Consider the following 12064-nt stretch of genomic DNA (forward strand, 5'->3'; position numbering starts at 1 on the left):
ATAAAAATTCCATTTTGTGCGGATCAATAGAGTGCATTCTAACGTACCGACTACTGATTGAGTGTTCTATTTTATCGAGAAAAAACAAATTATTCATCTGACTTTGCCGGCTTCAACGAAATAACTATTAATTATACCGAAATAACTATTAATTATACAAAAGTACAAAAAAGCGTGTTTGGCCAAGTTTATGAGTATTTTCAAGTACATTAATTTCTCATGCTTAATCTATAGAAGTACTAATAGCATGCTCAATATCTTAATTTTTAGCTATCAAAATTAATTCAGATGTCCTCCGTAGAAGGCCTAGGTTAATTTTGGAACGAATTTCTCCATGAAATGTTTATAGGATAATACGTAGATATCCATAAGAAATTTCAAGAAATGTACGAAGAACTGCAACGGTCTTTTATTTTTATCATTTTGCTTTAATTTGGCAAAATTCATTGCAATGACAGAAGCAAAAATTTATGGAATATGTGACGATTTTTTACTTGGACATCAAATATCTAGGTTTAAGTATTATGCGACTACAAATAATATTCTCGTGTTAAACTGTTGATGATAAAAGAATGATACTGCCAAATGCTATCTTATCCAACTTCATAAAAAAATAATGTCAAAGGAGACAACTTCAAACGAAGTTCTTTTCGCTATTTAAAACAGTGGCAACTATCAAGCTGAAAACAAACATTAAGGGAAGTTACACCATATTCTCTTGTTTGGGGAGTGGGTCTCTCTCTTTAGAAAAGCTACCATGGACGATATGTCTCGAGTCAGTTCCAACCGAGTAGTGTCCATTAACATAGAAGATGATGATTTCAATCAAAACCCTCCTCCTCCTACATCCACTAACACCAGGAATTCTTCAGGCTGTTCTATTTCTGTATCTTTCGTGCAAAAGGTGATTCTGATTCTCCTACAAAAGTTTTTTTTATCTGTTATCTACTATTATTTTGTGCTAATATATATGTTATATGTAATTTATTCCATGCTTACAGTTGATCGCAGAGTTTATTGGAACCTACTTCCTAATATTTGGTGGTTGCGCAGCCATCACGGTGAACAAAAACATGGAAAATGTAGTGACACTTCCAGGAATAGCCGCCGTGTGCGGACTGGTGGTGGTGGTCATGATTTACTCCGTTGGACATATTTCTGGAGCACATTTGAATCCCGCTGTAACCATTGCTTTTGCCACCTTCAAGAGGTTCCCGTGGAAACAGGAAATATACATATATACGTTATACTTGAATCTCCCCTAATAGGTTTTAACAGTTGAAAACGCCGTTTCTCATCGCTTAAGCTTTAAGATGAGTAGGCTTGCGTTTGATGAAAAATCCAAGCTTCACATGCGGAGGCTTTGTCCTCTCTATAAAAGCTTAAGCTTCTATATGAGGTGGTTCAACACATCTATATATTGTTTTTGACATGATCAAACGTGGGTTTTCTCATCGTGCAGGTACCAGCCTATGTCGTATCTCAAGCTCTTGCTTCAATTGTAGCCAGGCGCGGAGCCAGCACCCGGCGAGGGGGCGCGGCCGCGCGTGCTGGCTCTGCCGGAGTCTGCAGAGCCGCCGGGCAGTGTCACCAGTGGTCGCCGACGGTCGCTGGAGAAGAAGAAGATGGAACCCGTTTCAATTTTTTTTTTTTGGTTTGGGCTTTTTTTACAAAATGTTGGGCCTTTTATTATTTAGCCCAAATTCCAAACCCATTAGCCTGACCCATATTAATACCCATTTCAATGATTTCATTGCCCTTTCTTTCAATTTCAGAATCGTGAAGGTGAATTCGTGACTTCGTTCAATTCGTTGGCTGCCGGCTGGGACTGGGAGGGATCCTCTTCTAATCCTCTTCACTTTCATTTTGTGGACCGGTTCAGAAAAATTGCTGCAGTCTGCAGACTGCAGACCGAAACTCGAACTCGATCGAAGACTCGCCTGCTCCAGCCTCCAGGCCTCCAGTGCTCCTGCAGTCCTACTGCCGCCTGCTGCGGTGCTGCCGAGAGGCCCTAGTCACCCGACTCCGACTGCCGACTGGTAAGTGTAAAGTGTGGTAACTCTTTTTTTTTTTCCGGCCCTCTTTATTTTTTATTTTTTTTTGTTCTTTTATTGGTTTTGTTCTATTTTGATTTGGCTATTTTGATTTTGTTGAATTTTGTTCTACTTGTAAATGTCTCAATTTATTGGAGTTTTGAGCTTTTCAATCATGTGTTCCCTCATACTGTACCTTTAATCAATTGTCAAAACCAATGAGATTTAGCACTTAGCAGCAATGATTTTTAATAAGTTAAATTCTCTTTCTTCTCTCATGCGTTTTCACAAATTATACGGAAATTTATACTTGCTAGTTGCTAAATGTAGTCAAGGATTTTGTTCTATAATTTTGACATCTACAAACCACTGGTCGTTTATAGAGTTGTAAAGGTAGTGATGTAAGGTTAGAATGACCCAATTTTGTAGTGTAGTCAAGCGTGCATGAAATAGTTAAATTTTTCTTCGATTCTTGATCAAAATTTACATATTTTTGCCATTTCTTTCCTCATAAAAATTTTCTGCAACTATAATATTAAAAAATAACAATTACGAAGGTCAACCAGTCCTAGTCCGATCGTCAACGGTCAACAGTCAACGGTCAACCCGCCCTAGCTGGACTTCGATCCTGGATTCGCCGCTGATTGTAGCTAGTGGAACCCTTCGACTATTATTTATGGGGAAACAAGATCACTTTATTGGAACCCTTTCGTCGGGATCGGATGTTCAATCCTTTATGATTGAGTTCATTACCACATTTTACCTCATGTTTGTCATTTCTGGTGTAGCCACAGATAATCGAGCTGTTAGTTCATCTTCTTCATCCATTATATTTTTTATTCATCCATGTTTAGATTTCTGATTGATTTAAAATTCTATTGTTAATTACTAATTGTCTCTATCTAATAATAACAACATTCTTTGTCAACGATGCAGATTGGAGAACTCAAAGGCATTGCCATTGGAGCTACTCTTTCACTTAACATACTTTTCGCCGGGTACGGCTGATTAATTTAGATAATTGTCCCGTAGCTTAATTTCACACCAGATTGATTCAAGTTCCGATGAATCAACTACTATGAATATTGAGTACGATGAGTTTTGATTAAATGAAGATGAATTTGAAAAAAATAAATGTGTCATTTTTTTAATATTGCATGTTTTTAGATGAGATAGTTTAACAAACAATTTCTTGAATACTTTCATCACACATTCGAATTTGATACACGATACTCGACATGATTGAAAAATATTAACTCTAAGGCTTGTTCTGAAATGACAGGCCAATTTCAGGGGCATCACTGAATCCAGCAAGGAGTTTGGGACCAGCAATTGTTTACAATCGCTACGAGGGTTTGTGGAACTACATTCTGGCTCCTATTTCTGGAGCCATAGCAGGTGCTTGGGTCTATAATTTTATCAGATTTACGGACAAGCCCTTGCGTGAAATTATCAAAAGGGGATCTTCCATTAGAAACGCAGCACGAACCAACTCTACTCAAGTATCAAGAAACAAAAAGAGGATAAAATTTTGTTTATTATAATGTACAGATGTTCCAACACAAAAGACTCTTGAAAAAACTTGGCATTTGAATCTAATAAAATGATATTGCATCTTTGTTTATTTGGTTGTGTTCAAACTTCAAAGGAATATTTGCTTAGAACTGCAAAAAGTTTGCAGCCATCAATTTTATTACAATCCGAAGTTAAACAACAATTTATAATTTACAAGTTCAACGCATATACAATGACATTTATTGGCCCTAATTTTATTAAATATATATTTTTTAACTTAAAATATTCGTACAGGCAACTCAGAGAAATAAAATAATTAATTAATTGTGCTCTCTACTGGCCCCGCTGACTAGTACTTGTGTCTCACTGTTTAATACAAACATGTTATCATATTGACAATTACTGTAGGCAATAAGGAGCCTGTTTAATTCTCACTAATTGGGAAAAAAAATTAATTTAATTTTGAATAGCATTTTTAGGAGAATGTGTAATTAAAAAGTAAAACAATATTTTTTAGAATACATTATCATGTGAATATGAAGTTAAAAATGATCATATAGTAAACCATAAAATAAATTCATGAATATCAAACAAGCACTAATATGCACATCTAGTGATGGCAACGGGGCGGGACGAGGCAATTTTCTTGCCCTCGTTTAATTTTTTTTTTAATTTCGAGTTTAATAAAATACGGATAACATTCAAGTTGAACTTTTAATAAAGAATGCCCTTACTTTATGTAAATTTAAGTTTTTATTTTGGAATAAAATTACTTATAGTGTAAAATGATTTTTAGAGATGTGTGAATAAAAAGTATAAAAAATAATAGGTCTACATGTAAATTATGTTATTAAAAAAATTGTGATAGAAAATAAGTTTAAATAAAAAGCGATTTTGAAATATGTTGAATAGATGAACTCTATATAAGAAAAAAATAAAAATAAAAAAAATCACGGGGCTGCCCCACCTCGCCCCGTGCCCGACGACTGGGCGACCATTTATGCCCCGTCCCGCCCTGCACCCGACGACGGGGCGGGACGGGATAAATTGTCATCACTAAGCACATCTTGTCAAGGACACAACATTCATCCATTTGATTGGAATCAGACGTGAAGAGCATACGAACCAACATGATTTTGTACACTATTCCAAGATGTTTTAAGTGATACAATATATTCTTGTTTGGCTCTCATTTTCTGAAATTCTTTTTTATTTTTTTTTTCAAATTTATTTTCAATCATATACTCAAGGAATTCACAACTTTTTCAACTTTTGAATCACATATTTTATCAATTTTTATCAAAATTTACTAAAATCTAATTTTTATCCATATAAAACGTGTGCTAAATTCAAAGCATACAATAAATAAGTTGATAACAAAACTCACAAAGTAAATCATGAAAATTTTAAACTTCCCAGCAAGTGATAATCACCTATATATGTAAAAAGCAACTTCAATAATTAAGAGATTTTCCAACTAAATAAATCGAGTTGACTTGACTTGTGAAAACGCTACTCACCAAACAAAAAGGTGCACGTCTTTTTTCTGCCTAGGTGCATCATAGTTAATTACCTATTTTTCTCCACCATACCCTTTATGCGAGGCTTTTTCTCTACTCACCTAAACGCATCTTCTAGAACACTGCTTAAAAATTTGCATGCAGGTCAAGTGCACATCCAATTCTCATATGCCGACTTTCCTCTAGGCAAAATGTCGATTTGTATGATGTTAGTTCCACATAAATCTTGAACACTTCATAGAGATGAATTTTTTTGAAATTAAAGTAAGAACTTCCATAAATAGATTGGACACAGAATAAAACGTAAATATTTAATATAAATAAAAAAACATCCCACATATTTCGACTACAGCAATGTAGGATACATTTGTCCCACATAACTCATCCACCAATTACTCCATGTTCCATCTTTTTTCTTCATCGATAGCACACATGATGTCCAAGGACTCTAATGTTGAATAGTAAAGACACTTTTATTGACCATAAAAGGATAAGCCACTTTTTAATTGCCAAGCAAGAAAGATACATTGCATGCATGAAAAAAGAAGTAGGCAAATTGAACTCTTCTTATCCAACTTTGATCCAACCAAATCTGTAGAGTTCCAGCCACTTTCCTTAACATTGAGGCGGTGGATTTCAGCTTTGCTCCAGCCCGTTTACAGCCTAATTTGCAGCCATTTTGTTTGACTCTTCCAAGCAAATTAAGGCGGTGAAAATCTAGCAAGTTCCAGCCAAATATCCAACTGATTTTCTGGACATTTCCAAGGAAAATGGCGGTGGAAATTTTCTATAAATAGGGGCAAGAGGCTGAAGAGAAAGAGTGCATGCAGAGAGAAAAAAAAAAATTTTTGTAGAAAGCAAATTGAGTAGAGAGAAAATTAAGAGAGTATTTCCTACTTGTTTTCTCCTAATTACAAGAGAGATTAATTGTTGTTATCTCCTTGTTGGAGAGTGTGTTATAATTCTCTTACTGTAACAAAATCCTTTTATACTTGTCCGTGGATGTAACCTAAATTGGGTAAACCACGTAAATATTTATGTCCATTTTTAGCCGTGTTTTTTCAATTCCATAATTTGTTAGCCAAACTCGACCCACGCGTTTTCTCTCCAACATCTAATTCAGTAGTAAACCAATTAGCTAGTAAAGTTTACGAAGTTCACAAGTAGCTGCTCACCTAGGTTATGGAATATGAAGGGACATGAAATGCGAATCTTAATTCATAAGCCCAATTCAAACTAAACAAATTTTGAGTAAGACGATGATGATGACAATTGTCGGCTATTTCCTTGGGTTGTCTTACCTTGACTCCGGTATTTCTCCCAACTCCTTGTGCATTTCGTAATAATAATAATAACAAATCAAGAGGGAATTAATAAATTAAAGAATTAGCAAGGACGTAAATAATTGTCCAAAAATGTTTCTCTCATATTGGGATTTTTATACAGTATGGAATAAGGATATTGATTAACAGAATTGCTGATGGGCTCTAATATTAGAGTTTTGAGCCCAATTAGTGAGAACATAGGTGCAGGACTGGTTTGTAGAGAATTCATCCCTTGTTCTCAAATACCAAATCAAAAGTTCTCTCAATGAATCTATAGACTGGAATGGTTGTGCATTCTGTTATCATTTTCAATTGGCCAACCCACTAATTCAATTTGAGGAAGAAACGAATTTTATGGACGGTGTCTCTACTAAGAATTGAATGGATTTCATAAAATTTATCGAATTTTAAATGTGTGATGTGTGAACAGAATTTGCCAAATTTATAAGATTTTAACAGAATTCTACTTTATATAGTTTCATTGATTCGTTGGATTTTAACAAATTTTACATGACTACGATAAAATGATATATCTTCTTAATTCAATCACTCAAAAAATGAAAAATTCCAATTTCATAATTAGAAAATTAATTTCATAACCTCATTTATTGTAAAAAATTCATAACTTTTGCATTTAAATTACAATCCCACCTGAAAAATTGAACAAAATTCATATCATTTAAACTCATAACCTCATCAACCTACATAGTCGAGTAAATATATGAACAAAGTCGTAAAAATCAGTCCCATATGAAAAACTGACAAAATTACAATCTAATTCCCATACTCATCCAATATCATTAATGTGGACTCCATATCTCTCTCCTCTAGCCTCAACCCTTTACCAATTTCTCTTATCACCACATTTCCTGATGTTTGCAAGCAAAAATGTCGAATAACGATTTTGAAATTGGAAAGTGAACTTCATTTGAATTTTGGGCACTTTATTGATTTATTTTTTGCAATATGTGAGAAAATTAGTAGTTTACTTTTTTCTTTCATTTTTTTTTTTTAAATGGATGAATTTTTGAACCTAGAATGTGGCTAGGGTTTCGTAAGTTGGGGAAAGGAACTAACTTAGGATGAGATGTTATGGACCGAGTCAAGTAGATATCAATTCGTTTTGAAAAAAAGCTTGTTTGGCTCCCCAACCCATCCTTGAAGGAACAAACAGCTTGTCACTTTTCAGTTTTGTTACATTTAAGACGAAATATTAGGTAGCCTAATTATTATTGGGCCAAGGTGAGCAATTAGCTCCGACTCCAGCCATTTCGAAAACTGGCTCATGAGACAAGTTAGCCCATGCAAATTGACTAGTGGTTTGCAAGGAAAAATTCATATTTAAGGTGTATTCTTTACACCATTTCAAAAGTCAGGTAAGAAGTTTGAAAATTCAAAATTCAGATTTGTATTTAATTAATTAAAATTATTTATTAAATAAATATATTAAAGTCACAGTTAAACAATTAATGGTCACAGATTTATTTCTCAATCACATATCATCAAATTAATTGATCACGGATTATTTCGAGGCCACAAATCGAAAATTTTATAGGTCACGAATTTTTTTAGTCACAAATTATCAAATTTTAAGGTTACGGACGAAATCGTTGAGGTCACGGATTATTGTTTTAGTCACAGATCGTCAAATTTTAAGGTCACAGGCCAAATCGTTGAGGTCACAGTTTATTGTTTTAATCACACATCGTCAAATTTTAAGGTCACAAACCAAACTTTATGATCACCCCTTCCACCGATCTCATCCAGCACCAATCTTGGTCACAAACTACCACCATCCAATCGTCGATTGCACTATACCACCGCAACACCACACCCGATCCCAATCCAATTCCACCACAACACTTGGTCACAAACACTATCCATCACCATCACTGCACCACTATCGCGTCATAACAATTGGTCAACACCACCTAAGCTACCACCACACAGTATCACACCACTATTGCACACACCCAACCACCGCACCACCACCTCCATCTCCACTGCACACCTCACTGCACCATAACACCACCAACACACATAGTTAAATTGACCGCATAATTCCACCTCCACTGCACACCGCATGCCACCACTACCACCACAATCGCACCATACACCACCACCACATCAACAAATAGCCATGACTGAAAATCCACCATTACAACACCCACACACCGTCGACCAACACAATACAATCACCAACACCACTTCAACACCCAAAACCACCACTAGATTTCTCTACTACAGAGAATAAATTCACCACCACAACCGCCACCACAAAAATCTCCATCACCAATTCACCACCAGGTCCACCACCACACAAAACACCATCCAATCCACCACCAACTTCATTGGAATTATGTAATTATCTTCAACTCAAATCTTTGAGCATAGATAATCACACAACTGCCAGATTCACCACCACACAAACACTACATAACATCACACACAAAACACAATCCAAACCCATCCCGACCACCAGATCCGATTCGCCGCTACCATCGTCATTAATTTCACCACCGCAACTCACGGTGATTCGCGAAAGGTTGGATCTTCGTCATGACATCTCCTCTTCATTACAGCAGCACTGACAACGGTGCTCCGGGTGGTGGTCCTGAAGGAGAAAAATTCAGATCGAGTTACTGTGCTTTTGCCTGAGTGAGTCGGTGAACAATCATCACCATGAGTACGGTAGTGGATTGTTGATGTGGGTGGTGGTCCAACAGTGGACGGTGGTCTCCGATGACAAGCGTTCCTCAACCCGATGGCAGTTAACGGATAGGGTAGCGAGAGAGAGGGGAGAGAATGGAAAGAAGGAAAATGATTTTTAGCCTATTTAGGGTTTGTAGATATATATTTGTAATTATTAATTTCATACCTGAATTTTGATTAAATGATCTTTGCACCTGACTTTTGCATAAGGAAGTTTAAATACCTGTATTTGTGTAATTTCCACAAAATCTTAGCTTGGTTCTTCACGACTCATCTTTGGGTCGAGCCAAGTTGATTCGTCTCGAGTTGTAAGATTTAGTATGATAATAATATTTTCAGGCGGAAAAAAATGAATGATAAAATGGCAAAATGATAAAAGTAAATAAAAATAGTAACACGTGAAATTTAAATGTTATTGTCACGGGACATTTACAAATCAAATACCAAGTTAATAATTTAAGAGTGCGAAATTTGAAATATAGCTTTGAAAATTCTTAGTTCAAATCAACTAGCCCACTTTAGGGAATAGGTGACGGTCAAAATTGTTGACTTAAATTGTTTAGATTAATTTTACGATTGACACATACCAGAAGGTGGCTGCAAAGTACAGGCGGCGAATTAAAATTCGCCCTAAGATAGACGTTTCCTTCACGTATTTAAAGTAATTAATTGTTTAGGAAGTTTCAACTATGTAGTGCATGACAGGCAAAGTTTGATTATTTTTATTTATATTTATAAGTTGAGGACTTTACTAAATGAGTTTTATAAGTACTCACTTTTTGAATCACATTTCGTCAATTTATATTAATAACTATTAAAAATTTAATTTTTTAACTAAATTAAACAAGAACTTAATGTAATAAATAGAATACATTTTGTTTCAACAATCAATAAGAGTGCACCATCGAATATGGTAACGTAGTGTATCTATTCCATGAACGTGTCTATCGCGGTACGTAGAATAATGCCATTTTATCAGATGAATTTGACATCTTGGATGACAGATGAAAGTAAGGAAACAAGTGATTGATGCAAGAAATTTCATTTTTTTTTTTAAAAATCGACCAATGATGGAATGCCACGTGAGTAGGTAGCATATCTATTTGGTTATGTAGCAAGGTTGTAGGACATATATAGGTGCCAACTTTTCTTACAAAAGTGACTCGATATGATTCTTTAACGTGATTGAACTTGATAGTAACAGAGATTGAGACTTGTTTCTGTAATCTATAATATATATTAAAAGTCATGCGATGCGCAAATTATTTTTCGGATGATTATATCTTAACTATATTTAAACAATTTATGGACCACCATTTCATCACATTCAGTTAATTATATATTTTCAAGAGTGTTTAATTAATTTAAGAATGTCTAAATCAATTTTCAAGATCTTGTGTGTATATACGGACATTAAGCCCATGTTTGGTACAAATTAAAATTTAGATTTTAATTTAAGTCAAAGTCAACAATCAATTTAATTTTAATCTCCATCGAAACTAAACTATCTTCATATTTCTAAATTAATAATGTATTTGTTTGTTACTAATTAATTAATGTACATTTTTCAATACACATCATCAATGACTTTCGCAACTATTTAAAATTTTATTCGTCAATTTTATTTGGAACGTATTTAACAGACTTTTTCTTTCAAAGATTTTCCTTTTTGTGTATAATTAAAAATTCTATATGTTTCTTTAGGAGGGCTATTATTTGTCTACACGAAGCAAAGGTAGTGCGATACATTCAGCGTGTGTTTGAGTTACGTTATTTTGAAATAGTATATTGATGAAAAATGTATGATTAAAAATTGAGGAAAATTTTTGAATTTGTGTGTAATATTATTTTATTGAAAAATGTATGGTTCAAATGATGTCAAATCACTATTTAAAAATGTATTTTTTGAAAGAATACGGTTCAAACAAGTCCTCAAACTTCAAAACAGCTTCAGAATCCCCTCCTACTCTTCGAGTGCTGGTATATTACTTTATTTTCAAGGGGAAAAAAATGAAAAAGAATTTTTTTTCCCCATATTTTTGTAATTGGTTTTCTTTTTTCCTCGTGGTTATCCTTAATTTATTAAGATTCATATTAATTATCTATGTCTTTTGGTTTGCCTATTTATTTATTTATTTGGTTTACTATATGTAATCATTTTTATTGCTTGACACGATTGAAAATTTACTACAATGCCTTGAACTCGAAAATTTCAGCTTTGTTGGAGTTGGAGAAGCATTATTTTCGTCGAAGATACTGGTGGTAATGATAGAGGGCGGTTAATTAAATGGTATTGGTGCTGGAAAAGTTGCGTGTGGGTTTGATGATTTGGGAATATGGAATAACTTTTTCCTTTTGCTTTTACACATTTGTCTTTTCCGTAGACTTTTTTTGAATTTTTTTTAATAAGTGCCACAATATTATATATTTGTGCAATTTAATAACATATCAAATTCCATCTAGATAGATTTGGAAATTTGATTTTTGTTAATTTGATACTTCATTTACAAATATACTTATTTATTTATATCAACAATGTATAGATACAATACAATTATCTTCTTTATGTTGACGTGATATCTAAAAATAATATTCTAACACTAATAAAAAATAATAATAATGTGCGTCGCACATATAAGTACGACGAAGTACAGCAAAAATAACTCACATATTCTCGACTATAGAATGTACATGGTTAACTTTTAGCGAAATCAAAAAAGGTCATATTCCCGATTATAGAATATACATTAATGTCTTGTCCGCCTCTCGAAATATAATCCAGTAGTATAAAGGGCAGGAGGGGATTATTTCTGGCAGTCGCAGTGTGAGCGTTCGATTCTTAAAACATGGAATTGGACTTCTTATAGGTACAATGTACAAATAGCTCTTGTTTTCTGATCTATTGAAATACATTCCCCAATTTACCTTCTTCACAAAATTCCAATGACGGGACGATCGA

General features: G+C 34.2%; 1 protein-coding gene across 1 annotated transcript; it reads left to right on the top strand.

The window, feature by feature from the left end:
* Nucleotides 1-662: 662 nt before the first annotated feature.
* Nucleotides 663-3657, top strand: LOC111408162 (aquaporin NIP1-1-like). The gene is made up of 8 exons (XM_023037965.1): nt 663-904; nt 1002-1226; nt 1463-1654; nt 1776-2014; nt 2463-2473; nt 2591-2838; nt 2970-3031; nt 3316-3657. Exons 1-8 carry the CDS (start codon nt 758-760, stop codon nt 3575-3577), a joined length of 1386 nt encoding a protein of 461 aa, XP_022893733.1. The 5' UTR covers nt 663-757; the 3' UTR covers nt 3578-3657.
* Nucleotides 3658-12064: the final 8407 nt, after the last annotated feature.

The sequence above is a fragment of the Olea europaea genome, chromosome 13 (genome assembly GCF_002742605.1).
Source record: "Olea europaea var. sylvestris chromosome 13, O_europaea_v1, whole genome shotgun sequence".
NCBI classification, from domain to species: domain Eukaryota; kingdom Viridiplantae; phylum Streptophyta; class Magnoliopsida; order Lamiales; family Oleaceae; genus Olea; species Olea europaea.